The following is a 24429-nucleotide window of genomic DNA, read 5'->3' on the forward strand; positions in this document are numbered from 1 at the left end:
ATAAAAATGTGGAAAAGTTAAATACAATTATACAACCCAAATTAGAAACAGTAATTTGTATCAGAAACTCAGTGACCAAGTTTCATACAGTATTCAAACTTAGTACACACCAATGAACCAATCCTCTACTCAGAAGTTACAGAGGAATTAAGTAAAGGCTTTTTCAAATGCAACAACATGTGTTTTCTAATCCTCCATAAAAGTCTTCTATTACGAAAGGACTTAGCTTTTTCTTATTTCCACAGTCTCATTTTAATCACAGACATATAAACACTGATTCTCTGTGAAAGTAAGTTCCATTGTATCATTAATTACATTTTAATTTCATCAAGAGTTGTTTCAAAATACAAACCAAAACCTTCCAGGTTCTATCAAAACTCTATTGAGGTATTTTCCAAGCCAGAGAAAAAACGTTAGGTATCATTAAGCTCACGGGAAATTAAATAGCCATTTGTGTCAGCCCTTTCTCAAGGCTCCTTTGTACTACAATAGCTGTAAGGCTGATAAAATGGCACAGACATTCGATATATGAGTAGTCAGGATCTGAAGCTGGGAGATTAGATGTGTCCTAAAGGATTGACCTAAATGGGTCTTGAAGAAAACTGCCAGTTGACAAAATGAAGCAGAAGGGACCAATGAATATACACTTGTTCCTCCTCATACTCACACCCCAAACAATTTTGTTTCTGTCCCCTTCATTTTCAAACAGCTGCTGTTGGCTGACGTTTTCATGGGGCTTAAATCTCTAATCAAAAGGTTGAAGTTCCAAGCCTGCCCTTTCCTCCCAGGTTTACATATAAGTGCTATGAATGCAGAGGGTTACTACTGTGACAAAATGGAGACTGCAAAACTAGAACAAAACAATTATTTTCTTTGAAAAAGAGGTGAAAACCTCAGGCTGTCACCTAGTCGTAGTAAATCCCTATTCATACCAACAGTCTCATTTCTGACCCATATGCGACTTTTCTATGCTCAACACTACATTTCTGGCACTGGAAGTACTAGTCAGAGGCATCAGAACAGCAGAAATTATCTCTGGGAATGAGAAAGATTGAAGGCAAACCTAGAAGGACAGCACAGAAATGACCTTGTGGCTTTATGTTTTTGAAGCAATTATCATTCTGTTTCTAATGTTCAGACGAACAGGGACTAAAATAATTTTCTGTCATACCTATAATATTACTTTCCCTATTTTAGAACTCTATTTTCTTGTCCATACAAGGAATCAGGAGGTAATAAGGTGAAGTAAAAATGTACAGCAAATAAGAAAAAAAAGAAAAAAGAAAAAAAGAAAAAAAGGAAAAAAAAAAAGAAAAGCTCCCTCTAAGAGCAAAACAGACCAAAGCCTTGAAAGACCTCTCATTGATTAGGAAATTCTAAAAGTAGTTATTAAGCAAAACAGCAGTTAACTTTTGAAGGTGAGTAGATTGATAGCTTTTCCCATGCTACACACTGAAATACTGTGTTATTGTAGCAATGCTGGTCCCAAAAGATGATTTGATTCTTGACATGAAAATAGTGGCATTAAAGTGGCATTGAAATATTTCTGATAGGAAATACAGTTAATTATTTTCCTTCCATTTAGTTACTTTTAGTTATTATATATTTATTACTCAAAGTCTATATTAAAACCAGAATGCAAAGTGCTGTATGAGTAAATTGGAGTATAAAATACTGTATAAGTGTATTTCAGCCCCATGGGTTAATGTTTTGGAGATGAACAAAAGGCATAGCTGACCTTTAAAAGGCTGAAGATAATTTACATGATTTTCAAGGAGTGATGTGTGCAAGGGAAAACTAGACATTCGACAATGTCATCTAATGCAATAATTTAAATGAGACTTCTTTTCAACCTGATAGAATGAAAGAAACTATAAAACTAGATCCTTAATGTCACCTTTTTTACATTCACCAGGCCATGGGTAATGCCTTTCCTGACTCCTATTGCAGTCTCTCTTTAAAAGCATTGACAGCAAAGGTGTTAGGCTGCAGAAACAATTGTCTTCTGCACATCATCTAGCTTTCAAATCGAGGCAGCATATTGTTATTTATTTGTTCTTTCACATAATCACAGAATTGTTGAGGTTAGAAGGCACCTATGGAGATCATCCGATCCAATTCTCCCTGCTCAAGCAAGGTCACCTAGAGCTGCATGCCCAGGATCACATCCAGATGGTTTTTAAATATCTCCAAGGATGGAGACTCTATAGCCCCCCCAGGCACCTGTATCAGTGCTCAGTCACACTCACAGTAAAAAAAGTGCTTTCTGCCCTTCAGAGGGAACCTCCTGCGTTCCAGTTTGTGCCCATTGCCTCTGGTCTTGTCACTGGGCACCACTGAAAAGCACTTGGCCCATCTTCTTTTGCACCTTCCCTTCAGGTGTTTGTCCACACCGACAAGATTCTTCCCTGAGCTCTCCCCTAGGTTTAAGTCTCAGCTCTCTCAGCCTTTCCTCACAGGAGACATATTGCAGTCTCTTGCTCATCTTCGAGGCCCTTCATGAGATTAGATTCATGAGGCCCTTCATATCCAGTATGTCCCTCTCTTGTACTTAGGAGTCCACAACTGGACATAGGACTCCAAGAGTGGTCTCAACAGTGGTTTTTTTACCATTTAAAGAGTAATTTTATCTACAGTACATGTGATTTTAGCTCATAGTTTGCCTTTCTCCAGTCATGAACTCCTGAGAAATTATCACTCAAGGACAGAGTGACTGCAATCATGCTCTAAATCTAGTGGCTATAAAACACAATCCATGATCCCAATTAAAGATTTAATGAGGGCTAAACTGTACCCTCATACAAGAAAAAGATGCAAGACCCAGAGAAATTGTCTGAAGCCACCCTCAGAGCATTCCCTTGGAACTTTTTCCTGAAAGGGATGGATTGTGGGGAAGATGATGTGGGGAGGTGTGAAATACCTCAGTACTCAATGTAAAGGAATTGATACTAGCCCTTCTTGCCCTTCTGCATTCTTGTTCTCAGCTAGACCACACCATAGAAGCTGTCTTGTGTAATGAACGTCGTGTGTGACTACCATGATATACCATAATAAAACCAAAATTTTCCCTACTGGCACCAAGATGGGCTACGATTTCCAAATACCACCTCAGCAAAGTGCGGCTTAAGTGACACCATGACTGAAAGAGAAATAACTTAGTGGGATGCTGTGGTACCAGCAACATCTTATCTGAATACATTCTCTATCAAGGTTTTGCTGTAACAAAGCAGTGATGCACAAATGCCATGCCCCAAACTGGTAAACATGCAAATATTGCATTAAAAATACTGTTCCGGTAGCCTTTAACTTCTGTTTCATGTAAAGTTATTTTCTCTTGCCTTTGTGTAACTTGATCAATCCTAAAAGAAGAGTTTTGTTTTCATTACATGACCACTTCACAATAGACTAGAAAACATTAGAAAATACTAGAAAAGCTTTCTTTACACAAATTTCATGTAAAAATTATGCAGTACTGGAAGGCAATTCTCTAGCCTCCTGTCTACAGCAGAAAAAGACTGCCCATAGAACACTGAGACACTGAAGTCTTCAGTTATTCACCACCAGCATCCATTTTTTTTCAGATAAAGTTTGCTGAATTCACAGATGGTCTCACACTGGTGGAAATAAAAATTTCCAGCTAATGTTCTATTGTTCACTCACCCAAAATCGATCAGCTTAACTCAGAAGGTATGTAAATGTTCCAGTAATTTATCTGATGACAACTTACACAGAGGTATGCTGCAGACACAGTGGGATTGTTTTGCTGTTGTTTATATGCCATAGAGAAATTGCAGTGTCCCCATCAGTGGAATAACTACAGTATGTTGTAATGTTTGTTTACTGTCGGTAACAGGAAAGTCTTTAACATGTTTCATGAGCAAACCTGTGGATGAGGAGCTGCCGTTGACAGTTCCACATGTTAACCCCAAACATCCTGACGGGGAGATAGGCACTTTGATTTGCAAAAATAGCAGCACTGTAACAAAGTAAGTTACTGTCACTACTGCAATGAATTAGAAAGAAAACTGTCCCATCAGCAAACTGCAGTGTCAAGGCATGACTGAATGAGTATGTAGAGGATCACCATTAGTTATTCAAAAACTTCTGATAATTTCTAGAAATGGCTTCAACAAAATGCTTTCAGTCTCAGAAGTGTTTGGCTTTTTCCTCCAATTGCCTCCCATCAATTGCCAAGGCAAAGAAAATATTAACATGCCAAGAATATACTCAACCCAGCCATTCATTTCAGGACTTTCAGATAATTCAAAGGAAAAACAGAAGGATACTCCTTTGGACAGCACACCAGAACACTGGTTCAAGTTCTGACATTCTTGAGCCTATAGTAACTGGACAGCTGTATTAACATTGACAGACTGGCTCTGTCTTTCCTGTATTTGGGCAAAGAACAACCTTCAGCACCCTGCTCAATAAATAGGTGTAGTAGTTTCCTCAGATACTCTCGTTGTAGGGGCAGTCTCAATGCTTACATTGAAGCGAATCTGAACTTGATGAGTACTCGAATGTGTAGAGCACTGCTTGTGCTCTGCTGGTAATGTGAGAAAAATCTGTCAATATGAACTCATAAAATCTACTTCAGAACAGGGTTGAAAATGTATCACCCACTAGAGTCCATATCAAAGGAGTCAAGGCAATTGAAAACATGCTTCTTCCTTACTGCAGTGCTTTGTACCCTGGAGGCCTATACCTTCATATCCAGAATAATCAGCTAAAAATAATGTGGCTGGAGGCCCCAGCTTTTCTTGTTTGTAGCGAAAAAAGCTGCCTGGAGGCTGCTGTTCTGAAATAGGTTTTGTTTTGGTGAGATACATAACTCTGTCTACACCAGCTGGTTGATATCCACCTCACCCTGAAAAGAAAGCCTGTCAGTATTGCTATGTTTTTCAGTCATTAGAATGTAATCAATTTAAGGATAAGGAAACACAAGAGGCCCAAAATCTAATCCAGTCTAATTTTACTCTAAAATACATAGACGAAGACAGAGGCTAAAAAAGTGGTTTCTCAGACATGTTACTATGATTTCCATTTCAAACTAGGGTTGAATTACCTCCTTTCAACTTGCTTTTTTCCCCCCCTCAAAAGTAACTTGAAATTGTTTGTTTAAGGATTGGAAATCTCTCCCGGCCCACTCACCAGCTGAAATTAAGTGTAAAGGCTCTTCAACAAGACTCAGCTGGCCTGCAAACCTGTCTGAGAATTTGTGAACTACATTTATGATGTTTCCTTCCTTTAGTTGAAAAAATGTTAGTATGTGTATACCCTGCCTCATTTCTCTAAAGAAATGTGATATTGCTACCTTCAAAATGTGTTCCCTACATAGTACTGTACACAGTAATAGGAAAATACATCTAAATTTAAGAAATAAGAAGCATGAAGAAAGCAGTAAAAAATGTGCATACCCAAACTCTGAATCTACTGACAAGAAGGAAGATTCTTCTGAGGTTTATCAAATTGCTATTGTCAATCTACTGAAAGAATTTGAAATGAAGGGATCTATCCTGACCACACATTCTGTTCTCAATACACTTACAAAAAATCCTACCAAAATATCAAGTACTATGTAAGAAAAAGCAATCTACGGAAGTATACAGGGAGGGGTTTATGCACTCTGCACAAACTCCTATTTATAACAAAGAGACTTAGTTGCACAGACTCCAGAAACTGAGTTCCTTCAGGCCAAATGCAATCTTGACTTAAGGAATCTCCACTTCTCTCCTTGTGTTGCTGCTGCAGTCTCTGAGAGTCCTTATCAAATCAGGACCACTTAGCAAATACCAGAGTATATATTCTATACTTACACAGTTGAATTTTCCAAGAAGTCCTTTGTGGCTATTACAACATGATTAATGTAGGGATCTGATATCCCTAGGTCTAACCTCTTATCTCCATGCAGGACTAATGCTTTTTCATGCTATTCGAGTGCCTGAGGACCTCTTGCCAGGGACTGAGAAAGGGAAGTTTATCTGCTGTAGCATCTTGCTAGAAAGCAACCTGCTAAGGTGGATTGCACAACAGTTTACAGAGGAAAGGCAGCACTCAGAAAGACTCTCCTTGCTATCTCAGAAGGTTTCAGTCCATCCCAGGAACAATACTCTCTCCAGCTGCAGATACTATTAGGCAGCTCCTTTCTCTTCTCAACAGTTCTCAACAACAGTTACTGTTCTCAGCAAGATAAGCTGGCTATAGATTCCCAAATGTAGGAACAGATGAAAACTGTAAATGCCCTTGCAAGACCACCTGTAATGTTTCACTGGGTTTGGCCTAGAAGAAAAAAATGTATGAAGTTTTTATGGCAATGGTTTAGCTACTCTGAATACAAGAAAAATCTACTAGCTAATGTCCTGCAAAAACATGTGGGTTGTATAAAATTACACTTACTCTAATATCTAGAGATTGTCTAAGTAAAGTGGTTCATATGTTAAGGGATTAGAAAACTGTTCTAAGTGCACTCAGAATTTATGATCTCATTCCCAGACCTATTGGTCAGACTTGTCAATCAACTCCCATAATCCACTGTTTCAATTAAAGAAGAGGTGAAGGGAAAAGGAAAATTATGAAGACACAGAGAAGATGACTATATTTGTAGTGGGTTTCTGTGGCTGGGTTTTGGTAGCGGGGGGCTACAGGGGTGGCTTCTGTTAGAAGCTGCTAGAAGCTTCCCCTGTCCCATGGAGCCAATGCCAGCCGGCTCCAGGATGGACTTCCTGCCACTGGCCAAGGCCAAGCCAATTAGAAGTAATAGTAACGCCTCTGTGATAACATGTTTAACAACAAAAGATTGTTGCGCAGAAGAAAATTCCAGCCAGGGAAGAGCTGACTGAGAACATGGGAATAACAACGTAGACACCAAGGTCAGAGCAGAAGGAGGGGTAGAAGGTGCTCCAGGCGCTGGAGCTGAGGCCCTGCAGCCCGTGGTGCAGCCCATGGTGGAGCAGCTGTGCCCCTGCAGCCCATGGAGGACCATCGGGGTGCAGAGACCCACCTGCAGCCCATGGAGGAGCCCATGCTGGAGCAGGTGGATGCATGAAAGAAGTTGTGACCCCGTGGGAGGCCCAGGATGGAGTGGGGTCCTGCCAGAGACCTGCAGCCCGTGGAGAGGGAAGCCCACATTGGAGCAGGTTTTTTCCAGGTAGGACTTGTGGCTCCTGTGGGGGACTCACGTCGGTACAGCTCATTCATGAAGGACTGCACCCCATGGAGGACTGACCCATGAGACAGCAGTTTGGGAAGAGCTGCTGCCCGAGGGATGGACTCATGTTGGAGACGTCCATCAAGGACTGACCCCCAAGGGAGGAACCCCACAGGAGCAGGGGAAGGACTCCTCTCCCCGAGCAGTGGCAGAAACAGAGAGAGAAACAGAGCGGCAGAGGGAGAGTGAGCAAGCGGCTTTAGTGGGTACCTGGCATCTGGCCAGGGTCAACCCACTACAGTATTGTTCACCTGTTTAAGGAGAGAGCAAAGCTAATTCACTGCTGACATTCATCGGCTGAAAAATATTTCATTGTCCACATGAGACAAGCATTCACACATTTAATTTTAAGCATGTGCTTAACACTCACTGCCTTTTAAACTAAGAAAAAATATTAACTTGGAACTTAGTGCACTGCACATGCTGTTGTTTAACAGAGCAAGTTGTCTGATTAAAAGGCAACCAAGACAGTAAGGCTTTTGTAAAGTCTTTCAACTACGCAACTTCTAAAAAGGGGATGACTTGCATCACACAGTCAAGTTGAATTCATCTATTTTTCAAATCAACATGAATCTGTATGAGTAAAGCCAGGAGTATGAGGAGCCAGCAGCTGGCATGGTACAGCCCAACTCTCAAAATGACTACTCTGGTCTTCCTTCAACAATATCTTCTGTGTCACGCTGCACCAAGAATCTGTTTTTTCATAGAAATTGGAAGAATGGACCTTTTGGTAAAAAAATATTAACATGGGAGTCCTAGACTGCATTATACTTTCTAACTTTAGACAAACAGTCTTTCTGTTTACTTTTATTTCTACCACTATTTCCAAGCTAACAGAATTTTTTTATCTATTGATTAAAAGAGATAGCAACATTCAACTTTCATCTGCTTAGTATTATAGGAAAATAATACATTTTCTGCACATAAGGAAGTGCTTTCTAGTCAATATGAACCAACAGTTGAGAAATCAAACTAAAAAACGTAACAGCAATTCATTTTATTCTGTATGGCTTTTGTCCTGGTACCTAGGTCATCTAATAATTTTTTTTTCCTTTAAGGTCAAAAATAAAATAGTCCAGCTACACTAAGAACACACTAATATCTTTAATATAGTGGTAATAATTTAAAAATGTCTTCAAAGCTTTAGATGCTGTGAATGTTGAAGTAAATCAAATAAACATAAACCCATAAACTGAAAATGTTAGGAGCTGTTTTTAAAGCACAATTTAAAGTTAATAATCAACATTTAAAGATGTGTTTGCATCTTCCCATAATGTGCAATTGTGTATTTCTGTTCTTCCCCCTGAAACATGACTGCAGGTAAGTCTTTCTGGTCTCCTAAAAATAGACATGCAACAGCCTTGCTATACAGCTTAAAAAAATTCCATCTTCCCCAAATGACACGTTAATTGCACATTTGACACATTCCCTCCGTATCCACTGTTTGTGCTCACCTGAGTAAAGATTTCTGGCTGGAGTTTGTGTGATTCCCATTAAAAATAAAGCTCTTGAATCATCAGGTCTGTTCTATTCAATGTGGTTTTCAACTTCACCCTATCCAGTCTTCTTACATCTTCCTGCACACACACCCAAAGAAAATCGTACTACACTGGCTTTTCACTCAGACTTTGGCCACAAAAATTACTTGAACTATGTACATCAACAGCATCTGAGTTGGTAAGCACTGTCTACCATTCATGTTGCAATTGAATACAGCTATAAAATATGAAGGAAAAAATCTGAGGTCTCAATGCACATTTGTTTCATATCATTTTCTTATATATTTTTGTATGATATATGTGTTGCTAATTCTAAATATTTTTTATTTTGTTCTTCCATATTAGTCATAATACCCTGAATAGTTTAAAAATAAATTCCTATCACTATCAGTGAAGTGAAATAACTGATTATTATATAATTTCTTATAATCACTATCAAAACACAAGTCTAATACTACGTATTATGCTACTAGAAAGACACTTTTTTTTAATAAAAGAAGAATTAAAACTAAATTATTTGAAACATCTTAGCACTTTTATTCCTAGGGCTCCTGGTGAGGGAGGCAGAAGACAGGATTGTCTAATACGACCCTTATACACTATCATCTATTGCTGCTTAAACCTGTTGAAAATATATATCATGCATTTTCCTTTTGGCATCCCCTGCCAGTGCTTTTAAAGTTCACTAGGAATGTTAGTGCTTGTGAGAACAACAGATGGATAATACTGTTTACAGTCAGGGAGGGATACTATTTAAACTTCATCACCCAGATTTGCCAAGAAACCTTAGCGATGCTGCAAAAATAGCCCTGCTGCTTTATTGTGACCTCTCCTTATGGAGGCCTGTTCTGAACTTTGAGTTTACTTGGTGATGGCACTAAGAGAAGACAGTGTCTTGCCAGAGTTAGCATTTCCTCCCAGTTGTGTTCAAGAACATTTCCGTTTGATTTATTTCTCTGCAATTTTTCCCCCAAAATTCCATTTCACATTATTCTCCACCTGTGTTTCCAGTCTCTTTTTATTCTCTATTTATAGGTTGTACTACAATGTATCGGCACTGTATAAATACCCAATATCAACATAAGTGTTTGCATCATGGGACTGAGTTAATCAAAAGTAAAAAAACCATTAGTTTGTAAATATGCTGTCTAAAGTAAAACACTACTAAATGCATTTCTTTCTGGAACCTATCAGTCGTCATCAAATCTGAACATCAGACTTTCAACCTAATTAATTACATTTGCTGCTTGTTAAGGTACAACTAGAAAAAAATCATTTCAGAGCACAAACCAGATTGTATAGACTTTTCCATGAAGCTAATTTGAAACCACAGCTCTGAATATAAGGTTGCATATTGCCCATGTGAACAAGCCCGAAATTGCTTTAATCCACTACGTAAATAATGGCAGTGCTGACAAAAGTCAAAGAGAACTCACCACTTGTCCATCTCTCCCTGGAACACCAGGCACTCCAATGGAACCCTGGAGGAAAGCAGACACCAGTGTTTAGCAAATTAAACAGGTAATGAAATCTTTCATCTCTTAAAACAGTATTTAGAATTAATGGTGAATGCTTGCCTACTGTAGCTGCAACAAATTTTTCAAAAACTAATTTTTATCCAAGCTGAGCTCTCTTTTCAGTTGAGATTTTATATTAATTAGACATATTCTCATGTCATACACTTTAATGACTCTAGTCTCTTCCAGAAACAAGCTTCAAGGTGATGGTTGCTTTGTAATGTTGTGGATGCTTCACAAGAAATGTAAGAATTAAAATGCAACTCCATTTAATGCTCTTGATAAATTTTGAGACTGATCCTATGCAATTAAGCATAGCACCTGAACAAAACTATTAATGCTTCTACAGGGACACTTCAAGCTCAATAACTGGTGGCACCAATCTATCCTAAGGCTTTTAAGAGATAATCTGCAGTGATTAAGCCTGACAGTGCAAATTACAGATACACTTTTAAATTGCATCAGTACTATTGAAAATAAAAGAATGACCTTGACTTATAACATTGGAGGAATCTTGTTTACAAAGCTCTCACACTATAAGTTCCTGTGTGATGGACACTTTTTTTGAAGGACCTTGTGCGACTTGGTACAGAAGTTCAGAGAAAACACGACACGTAAGGAAAGCAGGAAAACTGGACATGCTTACACAGCATTCTCCTCTTTTTATATGAAAATGGTGCTGCTCAGCAAGGAAACTGAAAGAAATGGTGCATGGCATTTCCCCCTCTATTCATATTGGTTAGAGGTTTCACTAGAAATGGTTTAGTCAAAGGGCACCAACACCCAAAAGGGAATGAATCGAAAATGGATGTACACGGTTGTCAACGAATAGAGTTGGGAAATCCTGTGAAACAAGAAAAGGAATCAACTCATTAGGATCTCAAAAAACCTCCAACAGCTAGTAACAGAGCTTTAAATAAGTAAGAAATTATACGCTGCATCCCAGCATATCTCCATGACCCAGAATGCTCTCCCCTTTCTCCCAAAGCTTCCACTCTGGCATCCTTGTTGTCTCTTTTTGCTGGATGCATGGTTATGACTTTTAGGCACTGCAAAGAGGTCCTAATGAACATTTTCACATCTTTGTATAATTTTTCCAGAAAACCAGAAGGCAAAGCTCAGGAGGGCATTAAACCATCAGCCTCAATAAACTATCCTATTTATAACAGTTCCTCCTCTCAGTGACAGCAGATGATTTTCCTTATGAAACACAGAATGTCAGAAAATGTAAACAAAGCTGATTTTACCGTGTCAAGTAAAAGTTTATCAGGTATTCAAAAGTTCATCAGGGCATGGGTTTTCCTGATGCTGTACATGCAAAATATCCTACTCACAGAGTATTATGGTATAATTTTATGATGACAATTTAGACATCAGAACGACTTAAAAATGCCACATTCTTGCATTGCCAAACATGAAAGGCAGTCCTCTCCTTCAGTCTGCAAACTCTGTACAAACTCACAGCTGCCAAAATTCCACCAATTTGTATGCTTTGGGATTACATTTTCACATGTCACAGGTTTTTCTTTGTTTTATTAAAAATGTTCCATTTTAACAGACATAAGCAAACCTTCACTCTAAAGAACATTATCCTTCTCACATCTCAATACTACTTATTCTTTGCCTCTTCTTTTTCTTTATACAAATTAAGCCCATTTTATTAAATATCTTTCATTTATTAAATATCTTTCATTTCAGTAAATATCTTTCATAAATATCTTTTCAAATATCTTTTGAAATCAAGTAGAAAATTACTCGCCTTGGTGGTATGTGATATTTTGAGGATTGTTTTAATGGTGCAATTCCATAAATCCTAAACTCACTCAATCAAACTGAGGTAGTCAGCTTTAATGAGTGTAAATAATGCTGAAAGCATTCCCAGGAAGTCAGGTCTCCGGTTACCGAAGGAACAGGAAGAGACCACCTGAAAGCATTCCCAGGAAGTCAGGTCTCCGGTTACCGAAGGAACAGGAAGACACCAACAGACCACCTGAACACCGCTAACCAAGCACCATTTATCAGCAACACCTATGTCCTTTGTTTCTGCTGGTCAATTCTTTAGTCATATGGCACTGATCTACTTGAGTAAGGGTGTGCATTTAATCAGAAACTTTATCTCCCCACTTTTCACAACGTTTTAACTTTGGTTTCCTAATCGTACCAGTGCATGAAAATTATAGTGACCTTTTCACCTGAAAGTTAAGCAGACAGATTGAAAACAGTCTGCTCTGCATTGCCTGAACTTCCTATGATGGGGGAAATGAGAAATCTGATGTCTCACATCATATAGCTGCATTTTGCAAAAACAAAATTCAGAACCTAAACTAACTAATTCAATGCAGTGTACAGTAGCTAATCCCATTCACCTCTTCTGCTTTCAATTTGGCACTAGGAGGAATAATCACTTTCACAGTATTGTTGTTTATACTGTACCTTTTGTCCTGGAGGCCCCTGAGGTCCCTGCAAAGGGAAAACAATTCAATTAACATCATAACTCCAGCCAATTTAAACTGAAATGACCAATTAGGACTGTCTTATTGTGTAAGCATTCTGATACTGGACTGAAACCAGCTGATGTTTTATACATCAGGAAAAGTAAAACTTTATGCTCAAAATGCACAATGAACCGTTTTTCTTCACTTTTTGGAAGTGATCTACTAATTGCAATACTCAATTTTTCCCCCTTCTAATCTCTTCTCTTCCATGACATCTGTTTCTTCTAGTACTAACAAACCTGTCAGCATTAAGATGACTGTGGTTTTTCTCTCTCTTATACCAGCTAACAGCCAGTTTGTGTAAACAAAGGAATACATCTGCTTGGTAGCGTAAAAACAAGGTTTATGCAAACAAGAATTCTTAAGCTAGAGAGAAGCATAAATCTCAAAATCTCCTCGCCTTCTAGGTATCAGCACACGTGACTGTGTTATACCCAACATGTGCTCTGCGCCATCATTTGCAAGTTAAGAGAAAAATCATTAAGAATTAACTTCAGAAATTATTAAGAATGCTATTGGGAAGTAAAGAACCACTATTTTGTCCCCATGACCTGAGAAGGCAGGAAGAGACATCTCAATTCAGGAAAGCATAACTGCTTAATTTAAAAGGACTCATTTCTCATCTGCTGTCTCTGAAGTACCCAGGTGGCCACAATGAAGAGGAGAAGCAGCCAGAAAACAGATCAACTGACCATGCCTTTGACTCTTTGGCAGTCTGATTTGGTAACTGCCAGACCATGTCCAACATAGTTCTCATGTACTTTTTTCCCCATGTTCCTACTACGGGTGCTATATCAAGCAAGGTGAATTCTGAGTTCACGAGGGTGCAAAACAAAACACTAAAGCTGAAGAATCCAAATCCTTCTGATGTGAGAAAGAATATAAGAAGAATTGATTGATATCAGAACTGCAATTGTTCAGAAAAACAAAAGGACTGCTGCTTCAAAATGTGTGGGGGATTTTTTTCTTAAATGAGTGTGAACTTAGACAGAATCTTCCACTGTTGGTAGATGCAGGGCTTGTTGGAACATTGCTCCAATGCAACTTTAACTGCTAACAAGGAAAAGCTCCACTGGTGGTAATTCTGGGTGCTGTATTCACTGATATGGATGAAAGCCTTGCAGTTTTAAATGTGGATTCATATGTCTAAGGTTTGGCATCGAACTTCACAAAAGCATAGATCAGTGTTGCTTCTTGAAACTTTTGCTTGATCGTCTTAACAGAACTAGCGTACTGTGAGTATCTCCTTTTGACTATAGGGACAGATTTTGATAGTCAAAAGCCACTGTGAGATACAGGGTGACAATTTTACTCCCTTGTCTTCAAAAGAAAGCAAAAGTATCCAGGCACTCAGCACTGGTGAGGATCAGAGCAGCGAGTATAGTGATCATTTGCTTTTACAGATGGAGAAAGATCCCTCCAGCTCACCATGTGCTGGACACCATCCTCCTCTTCTTTTGTGAGAAAGACACAAGTTTGTCCAGCACCTTAAAAACTCCAAGAAATTAATGCTCAAACTAGAGCTTTCCTACATCAACATTCCCAAAACAGGCTCCAAATGTTCACATCCTGGACATCAGTTGTCTGTTGACCTTTTGCATATTAACCAGCTACATTTGGGGGTTATTTCAGGTCCCAGGAAAAATCCCTCCATCAGTAGGACAAACTGAATACAGAAGAACTGAAGACTACCTTCATAGCTCATGCCGGCTACTTTCATGTCCAAGGAATGGATGTTGCCCCTTTGGTTTCTAACTACTTAAGAAGCTAATAAAACCTTCTGAAGACATTTAGATATATTAAATTGCCACTGGGGAGCCCTCAATACTCTATTACTATATGAAGGTAAAATGATAATTCACTTATTAATACTATCCCCCAAAGTAAACTGTTAAATGTGCTGCTCTGTTGAGAACTTTGTGCCTGGTGCTTGCAGCTGTCAGCCTGTGGGAAGGATATAATTCAAGACATTGCAGATATCTCCAGGAAAAGTTCTTTTCCCAGAATTTCCCCCTTATCCCTGACATCATTCCAGCTTCTCCAGATGAGTTACTGAATATGAAAATACCTATATAGTAGCATAGTCTTGCTCTTATTGTGCCTTTAAAATAAATCAGTCAGAGAAAAGAAGCAGCAGATACTTATCAATAAATATTTTATGCAATTAACAGTTTTCCATTTCTGCTGCTTAAGCCTTTAATCAGACTGGAAGTAGCTCTGGTGTCTCACATCCATTGAGCTACCATGACACTTGATGACATGAACAGTCCTCAGCAGTACAGCTACCTTCAGAAATGGTATGATCAGAAAACCAATTGCAAAAAAAGCTTACCTAAAGTGATATATTTCCTAGTTTACACAGGGTAACACGTGCTTCTTATCTTTAGAACGTCCAGACTGCAAAACATAGCTGAATAGAAAAATTTTTTTCTTCAAAGCACTGCTCCCTAGCATTGGGAAAGAAGCTCAAAGCCACTGGAAAATTAACAGCTCATCCACTGACAGCTCCCATCCCTCCCCCACATAAGCCTGCCAGCAGCCACTTAACAGAAAACCTGAAATTAAATTACTAACAGAAAACTACTTAAAAAAAAACCCCAACATACAAAACACTCCAGAATTGTGTCTATTTTCTATGACAGTCTCTAAGCAAGGCACATAATGACACTGGAGAGACAGAAATAAGGAAGCAAATAAAATCTGGGAGAAAGAGAGGAATATGAAAAGATAAAATAATAAAAAAACCCCAAACCTAAACCCAAAACTTCAATTCATTTCCAGAGGTATAAATGATAGTTTTCGGAAGAATCTATATAGGAAATTCAATATGAACATGTGGACTTTTCCCCACGATTATTCTACAGAATTGGGGAGCATGCTGTGTTGCCCACTTGATGAACAGATAAGACCAGCAATCAAAATCTCTTAGGTCTTGAGACAGGAGCAGAAGGCAAGAAATACATGAAAGTTCTAAACAATTCCTTAGACTGCTTTGCTTTTTCTTTGTTTTTCTTGAACCGTTCTGTGTTCCATAACAGTTGCAATAATATGCTAGCCCTGCTGTTTGCTCCAGTACAACCAAAGCAATGCTTTGCAAATGCAGATTCAGCTAAACTTCACTTTGGATAATTATCTGCCACTGGGTCCAGGTAGCCAGTGCAGAGAGCTGCTACCACTGCTCCCGACCTCATTTCCCTCAAGCCCAAAGCCTCAGCTCTGCAGTGACCACACATATAAAAAACATGCAGTAATCTTCACTAGTTGGAGGCTTCATCTACTGCCACAGGTAACATATTGTCACTCGGTTTCTGTCACTATCACCTTGGTATTGAAGGAAGCAAAACAAAAAGAAGCCTTTAAAACAAGAGCTATAGAATTCTTTCAACTCCTAACTACCTATATATATATTTTTTATATATATATATATATATATATATATATATATAAAATTAATAAAAAACCCCTCCATAATAGTCTATGCAGATTATGTTGATAGTAAATATTTGTCTTTTGCCTGTAATATTGGAAGCTTCCAGAGTTTCCATTTAGGGAAGCTTAGAATCAATTCCTAAACTATTGGCAATTGATGTTAAAAAGCTCATTTTATAAACAGCATCTAGGCTTAAAAAATTCCAAAGGAAGTTCAAGAAAACTGTTCAGATGAAGTGACTGCTTAGTGTTTTTGAAAGTTATGCTGCTTTTCTTTAAACTGACATACATTCACCAGGAAACTTCAACTGGGAGAGCTGAAAATTCTGGTTACAAGTGCTTTCCAGAATAAGATGATAACTAAATATAAGGAATATAAAAAATAGTTCTCACTCAGATATCATGAACACTTCAAAAGAACCCTTTGCCATCATGTGCAATTGAGTAAAGTAGCACGACAGCTGTGACAAATTATTGCAGGGCTTCACTAAATTACGTTCTCATTCAAATAGCTCCACAGTAGGAAGATGGAAAAAGAAGATGTGTTGCTCCAAAGAAATTTAACTGCTATCTGTGTTTCTCTGGAGACAGAGAATTATTTGATAATACTTAAGCACTTGGAAAACTGGGTAATCAAGGATAAAAAAAAGTGTATAAAAGTCTTCTATGCAATTGGGTTTTTAAAAGGTAAAAATATTTCCACTATGAATGCCATTCTTCAATCACTATTTTTGGAAATCAACAGACCTCCAGAGACTATATCTGGTCAAACCTTTGTATCATAGAAATTACTGAATGAAGCTGGATACTCCAGTTGGGTCTTGACAAATAACTATGTGGAATAAATTAAAAAGCCCAAACAAACTGAAAAGACTGACCTAAATGTAGTTAGAACAAAGTTTTGAGTCCAGAATTCTTCCTACACCTCCTTTCTAATGTTACATTTTCCTTTTATGCTTAATCTGTTCCTTGTGTTTTAGCAAGCTGCAAACCAAGAAAATTCTACCCTGTAAAGGTAAAAGTTGTGGTTTCAAAGAGCAGTAATTCAGAGTGTGCTACATAAGCAATCCTCTCAAGGTATTTTTGTATTCAATTTCTAGGGACTCAATTGCTTAACACTGGAAGAAATGCATGAAATCAAAAGTTAGGGCATTTTCAATTTGCAGGTCTGGGACTTTTACAAGGTGTCAGAGTTTATGGACAGTGAGCACAAACACCAAATGAAAATGCCTAACACAAATAAAATGAAAAAGAGAATATTTTTGTATACTGAATAAGCTATACAGCAAAATAGGTCACAATGGTGCAATACACTGTTGTACAAAAACTCTTATTCCAAAGCCTCGCAAACAAAAAAAAACCCTCAACCAAAAACCAAGAAAACAAACATATGAAAAATTTTTAACTTCCATACTTTCTATGTAAAGTAAAAGCTCTTTGTAACTAGAAGGCCTGTAGGAAGTATTATGTCTATATTTCTATGAAGAAAAGCAGTTCCAAAACTGTTCCTGAGAACAGGTATTTCCCCTTTGCTGCCTGTAAGAATCATTAAGCACTTGGAATAGCATAATGGAATCACTTAAAATGGAAAAGACCTTTAAGTTCATCAAGCCCCTACTGTTAACCTAACACTGCTAAGTCCACCACTAAACCATTCATCACTGTCACATCTATGCACCTTCTAAATACCTCCAGGGGTATTCAACCACTTCCTTGGGCAGCTTGGTCTAATGCTTGACAATCCTTTCCATGAAGAAATTCTTCCCAATAGCCTATTTAAACCTCCAGTGCTGCAACTTGAGGCTGTTTCCTCTTGTCCTACTACTTGGAGAATAGACCAAACCCCACCTGGCTACAGCTTCCTTTCGGGTAGTTGTAGACAATGAGAAGGTCCCCCCAAGTGTCCTTTTCTCCAGGATATACAATCCCTGCTCCCTCAGCCACTCCTCATAAGACTTGTGCTCCAGACCCCTCAGCAGCTCCGCTGCCCTTCTCTGAAAACTCTCCAACGTGTCAATGTCTTTTTTGTATTGAGGGGCCCAGAGCTAAACACAGGATTCGAGGTGCGGCCTTGCCAGTGCCGAGTACAAGGGAGACAATCCCTTCCTTGTTCCCACAAACCAGTTTCTTATCAGTCTAGATGGAAACCTGAACTAGCAGATGTACATGAGGAAGTGCAGGTTTCATACAAAGCATTCACCTGCATTTCAGTGGAGCCAGTGTTCTACCCACTGACCCCATTTCCTTTGTGTAAAAGGAACACTACATAATTCTGAAAACATTTACCTGCATGGTTGAGGAGTGTTTCATAAAGACTGCAGTTTCTAGAGTATTAGTATTGAAATGTGCAATGCTTTAGTATTGATGAATCACCTAGATATAAGAATGGCCAGCTAAAAAACCAGATTAACTATGATGGAAAGTCTCTTATAACTTCTGAGAAAGCAGTGCCCCCGTTCCACGCTATCTACCTTAATTGATGAAAAGAGTATCAACAGCTCTTAAGTAGTGCTCAAGAAGAGCTTCTTCATTCTTTCAATCACTGTTGTGGCGGCCATTACTGAAGTCCAGAGGTTACAAAATGCCAAAACCTATTTTTTCCTGAGACTTCCTGCAAGCTAAGCCCAGTGCAACTGTATTGGGGAAAAAAAGAATAGTTGCTGTGAAAGGTACAGGCTGAGAATTTCCATTTCATCTGATAGTTCTCATAAACTTTTGCAGCTAAACAGCTTAAGAACAACACCTTATAAAATTCACTATGAACATGCTACCACATGCTAAACAAAGAAGGTGCCTACAGAACCCTGGCCATGGAAAACAAAATCACAATTAGTAGCTTCCCAGAGGAGCTATGAAGATTCACAGCAGCTGAGAAGCGGGCCTTGACCATTGGCCTGAAAGGCTGAATTGAAACCAGCAGTACTTCCCAGACAGTTCTGCCTGGTCCCTGTGTGTTCACTTTGTTAATTTTAACCTAAGATGAAAAAATAATATTAATTCATTTTAAAGATGTGACATTTTGCAGGCTTAACTGCAAGGTTACACTTTTCCACTGTCTTTCACAAAAACGGCTGTATCCTTTGAGAGAACATTCTTCTTATTCTGAACAACTAGTAAAAGCAGTAACATTAAGTTTTATTTTCTTGAACAAATGCCCAGCAGGACTGTATAAGCACAAAAATACTAGTTTGGAAAACAATACATCTTAAAGCAGAGGGATTTTGCATTTGAGTTAATCATTATAGTATAGATTTCTTTTGCAAAGAGACACCTTTACCTGAGTTCTTTGGTAATTCTGGAGTGTTCTGTTCATGCAAAACATCTGTAAAATTACTTATCTTTAAAGAAAATTTTAGGGGATAAAATACTATATGGAGGTTTTCTTTCAGTGACATGAAGTGGTTGATTCATACACTGAACATGGTAATTTCCTTCTGAAAAAAGGAGCTGAAAACATAGCAGATTTTTATATTCCAAATTTTTATTACTATGCACTAGTTTAAAATACTTTAAACATAAAAAACCAAAAAAATCTCACACATAAAAATAAGAAACAAAACCATCCCGTGCACACTCTCTATCCTATTGCAGTTTACGAATCTGAAAATGTTGATCTATCAGTGTCAGCCTTTGGTATTTTCCATCAATGACTCTAAGCTCTCATGAATAGTCTGCAACCAGAAATCCTAGCTCTTAGGTAGAAAGGAATCACAAATTCATATATTATTCACTCTGCAAATGAGAAGAGAAACCAGAAAAACTTTCGTATGGTATTCAAGAGTCCTTATCACCAAGAATTGCAGACAAATGGCATGGGAAGCAGGATGAATTATGAGAGGCATGGTAAAACTTTAACTGAAAAGGTTGAAAAGCTAAGGAAACTACTGGCCTTTTCTCTTGCACAGCATTCACTTTACTAGTTCCACACAATATTTCAAAACTTAATCCCTTTGGTCACTCCACTGCCTGGCCTCCCTCTGAATTCTCTTAATCCTTTCTGCACAGAGGAACGATACCTTCAATCCTCATGGAAAGTAGATCTGCAGGTCTTTAAAGTGCCATGGAAACCAGACACAAATTGCAACTAACTAGTCATTCTCACATTCCTTTCTAATATTCAAGATGCATGCAGTCACACCTTTATAACTTAAACCTAAGTCACTATCTCACCTAAAAAGAAATTGAAATTTCTTGGCTCTAAGAGAAAACAGATTATTCCTGACACAGCAACATACAGAGCCAAAAAAGGCTCTGTATGCAAAGAGGTCTCCCAAATATCTCAACCGCAAGGATAAAAGAACAGTAGAAGCACACTGCAAGTCCGACAATCTGGAAAGATTTTTAGCTGAGAATGAGAGACCTCTGTAAGAAACAACCAGATCTCCCACCTCCTAAATCCTTCCACCACCATGTCATAACCCACACGTTCTTACACCTGAAATAGGGAAAACTATTCCCTGTATTGAAGGTTGAGCTCTCTCATGCCAAAGCAGAACTCACATCAGAGAACTCAAACATTGTCAGTCTCGGCATATGTTCCAAGCAAACCTTTCCTGCCTGAGAGGGAGAAAGGTTATTACTGCCCTCTCTCACAACATCACCTGAACATGACTTTCTCTTTCTTTACTAACACAAGACTTCATTAAAAACGAAGAAGAACATGGCAGCAGATTTTCAGTTTGAGCAAACTGCCATCTTTTCACTAGTCACTGGATTTCCTATTTCGCTGAAAGGAGAACATGAACATTCCCAGAATTCTAAATGCATTAAAATTATTTCAACTTTTGGTAAATTGAGGCAAACATTGCTTGAGTAGGTCACAAGTTACTCAATGTGTGTATTAGACTTGTGGTATATTCTGAGGAACAAGCTGAAAAACACTGTTACCTAATATTGTTACCATATTTTGTGCTCTTCAAGAAATTTATTCTACTTCTTCTAAGAAGAGAAAATAGAAAACTAAGACTGTAGAGATTGTTTCACATCATCTGGTGCTCTTCTTGGCGGTATCCTGTCTCCATCTTGGAGGAAGAACCAGAGTACATGCCACAGCACTTGCTTCTTGCTGGAAAGGGCCATGGACATGTGAGCAAGTGGGAAACCACAGCATACTCTACACTCCAGTGTATTTGGGACTTGGGATGTTTGGGAGACAAAGACTGGTAGTACTTTTATGGGACTCATCAACTTCATGGTTTCTATTTCATCAGAAAGAAAAAACAGCAAGTAAACTCAGACTTGAGCCTTTTGGTGTGAAACAAAGGCAAGTCCTTACAAAAGAATTCCTGCAGAATTAACCTATAATCTCCTCTGGGCAGAGATCTCCATTTTCCTTTACTTGAAAAAATATTAGGTGAAAAATGGAGAAAAAGAATCTCAGACAGGCAAAGGCCTGTTTTCCTCACAGCATATTATAACTATTTTCTCTAGCAATGCAATTTTATGGCATACGTATTGGGAAATCAGCCATTCCCGCAGCAGTTTCTGAATTCTCAACATGGAAATTTATGAAATGCATGATGGAAGATGTCAGAAGCAGCTGGACACTCCCTGAATGATTGCAGCACTTTCCACAGGGAAATCTGTAAAAGTCTGCAAATCTGTACTGGCATAAAGAGTATGTCAGAAGCACAAAGAAGAATAAAAAGAAACTAATTACCTCCCTGATCCTCTGATGCTCTTTACTTGATCTGTACACAACCTAACATTTTAGCTGTCAGACTGACTTTTCAAGCAGGCATTTGGAGCTAGATATTCATGTAGTCTGGGATCTTTCTCCAACCTAAGCTTGCTGATTTGAGTTTTAAAACACCTTTTGTTCCTAGCTAAACACATCTACATTTAGGGAAACAGAGTAGTAGCAGTTTAGTTCTTTCACACAAATGGTTACTTTAGAGCAGTGGGAACCTTCTGAACATGGAGACTAAAAAGTGATGAATTATTATTTGCTTTAAAAGCCTTTAAGCATCCTGTGGCTCTGAAGATCTGGTCTTGAATAGAAAGAAGACACTGTTGCAGAATCTGAGTTTTTCCCAGAGGTCAAATAGGAGAATAATCCAAATATAAGAAAACAAGCAAAAAAATCCTCCCTTCCTACTTATTGCATGTATTCTTCACAGGCCCTTGGAAACCAAAAAGACAAAATAAAAAAGAGCCCAGAAGTATGTTAAAATATTGGGTAGTACCTTTGGGAGGCTTTGATTTTGATTTTGCTAAACCTTTATTTCAAAATGAAAACGTACAGGACTTTTAACTGCCTGATCACAGCAGATCTTTCTAAGTCTCGGAATATTGGGATTTTTCTTTTAAAAGATTTTGTCAATTCAAAATCTTTTGCAAATTGTCAAGGTAAAATATCATCACATCTGTTTAAATCTTCATAAATTCAGATAACAATCATATCTGCACTGATTGCTGATATAATCTTCCATATAATCTTCCTCCTCAGAAGCATTTAGGAATCAAAACCACATGCCATGGGCTACAATTCTGTCATCTCTCATAAAATTAAGAATGACTATGAGTGTTTAGGGAGATCTTAAGGGAGAAAAAGCCCTGCATGTTTCACAGTTCTGGGAATATGTGACAGGCAGAAACTTATGATGCCTTAACTTGTGGCTAAAGCTGATTTATAACCAGTGGAGCTTCAATTTACTTCCAAATAAATAGGAAATATTTCACACACACACAGGAAAAAAGCTGAAACCTCAGAAGAGGAGAATATTCTGAGAGCTTCAGTGCTGTGTTTTCTCTATTCTGTCAGGTAAAAGTCCAGAGCCACTGCCACAGAGACAGCTTGGATTTTAGCCCTTAAACAAGGAGATGGTTCTGCTGCTCAGTGGTCAGAAGGTGGAAACAGCCCAACTTCAGAGACAGTGTTAAGAGGTGGCCAGGAACTGAGAATACATGGCTTGGTTCTTTTTTGCTTTGCTGTGCCCTTAGATTTTTTATTTCCCTGTGCTGCAAGCTTAAAGAAGTTGGCCTTATGTGACAGGTGATGTTGCCTTTCTCACTCTTGTTTTCTTCACAAACGAGGCTTCAAATAGCCTGTGACAAAGAAAGGTTAGGAAATACACAGCTATAAAGCTTTTTGGAACTGCACATTTTAAAAGGCATATGTCATGTATATATGACATTTTCTTAGCAAACTGGAAGAGTACTTACCGTCAATCCTTGTTCTCCTGGTTTCCCTGGCTCACCCTTAGGATAAAATAAGGAATGAATAATTTCAGCAACATGTCTTGAATTCAATTTTCCGTCTAATAATAAAATACCTTAAAAATTTCATTCTTAAACAGGTATGGCATCTGACTGCATATTAAATATATTACTTTTTTGCTTTTTAACCTAGTAGGCCAAATCACAGACATCTTAAGAAGCAAAGTACTATTTCACAATCATGTAACGGTATAGTTCTCAAGGCAAGAGTTAAGCATTAGTGTTCTGACTCTGTCCCTTGGTTCTAAACATAATATTCCATTTCACAGTGCTAAAGCACACAGAGAAAGGTTATTTTCACATACATGCTGAATCCTGCAGTTTATATATTCCAAGACTACTGCTCTGTGTCACCACCTCATTCAGCAAGCATAACTTACCGTTGTCAATTATCATGTTCCATAAACCCAAGAATACTGGTATTCTGAAGCCATGCAATAATTACTCAGCTGCTAAATACCTGGATTGGCTTTTGAAATGGTAACCCATCATTTTTGCCAATGTATTCTCTTTCTGCAGGCACAACTCTACATAAAGTCAGAATCTATCTTCTCCCCTTTCTTGCCATATGAACACACACATCTGTCTGCAGAGGCAGTAAAACATATCAGTCATACAATACGGGCTAAAAATACCCATTCAAAAAAACCGGTGGTCTGGTTTATAGATCATTCCCTTGAAAACCCAGCTAAGCATAGGGCAGTCCATGTGCTATTGTATCAGCACAGCTGCAGGGTCTTCTTTAGCAGCTCTGTCATAAAAGAAAGCCTGTCATAAAATTGATGAGAACTGTTCTGATGTCATTGTTCTTAGCAACTGAAAAGAATCAGAACTGCATCTCTGGGTATGTGTGCATCACATTCAGAAGCAAACATGCCGCATCTGCAAACACACCAAGATAGCCAGAAGAAAGAAGCCACATAGGCACAGGTTTCTGTGCCAACAAGCTCATTACCCAAGCTTGTTGGACTCTTCAGCTCGCTCTGAAGCCTTGCTAACTTATGCATGCAGCAACCACACAGCCTGACGTGAGCATCAAGATATCCCCATAAATGTTGGGAAAT

The 24429-nt window shown here is 38.4% G+C and overlaps 1 protein-coding gene across 2 annotated transcripts in view; it reads right to left on the minus strand.

The window, feature by feature from the left end:
• COL25A1 (collagen type XXV alpha 1 chain) overlaps positions 1–24429 on the minus strand; it is a 316696-nt gene that overhangs the window by 66243 nt on the left and 226024 nt on the right. For both annotated transcript variants that reach the window (XM_027736368.2, XM_039379895.1), the window contains exons 10-12: positions 23312–23347; positions 12657–12683; positions 10143–10187 (exon numbers count right to left, since the gene is read on the minus strand). In XM_027736368.2, the coding sequence (XP_027592169.1) occupies positions 10143–10187; positions 12657–12683; positions 23312–23347 (108 nt within the window). The remainder of the gene's footprint in view (positions 1–10142; positions 10188–12656; positions 12684–23311; positions 23348–24429) is intronic.

This window comes from Pipra filicauda, unplaced genomic scaffold, assembly GCF_003945595.2.
Source record: "Pipra filicauda isolate LSUMZ 115617 unplaced genomic scaffold, ASM394559v2 scaffold17_size4572894_pilon, whole genome shotgun sequence".
Taxonomy (NCBI): domain Eukaryota; kingdom Metazoa; phylum Chordata; class Aves; order Passeriformes; family Pipridae; genus Pipra; species Pipra filicauda.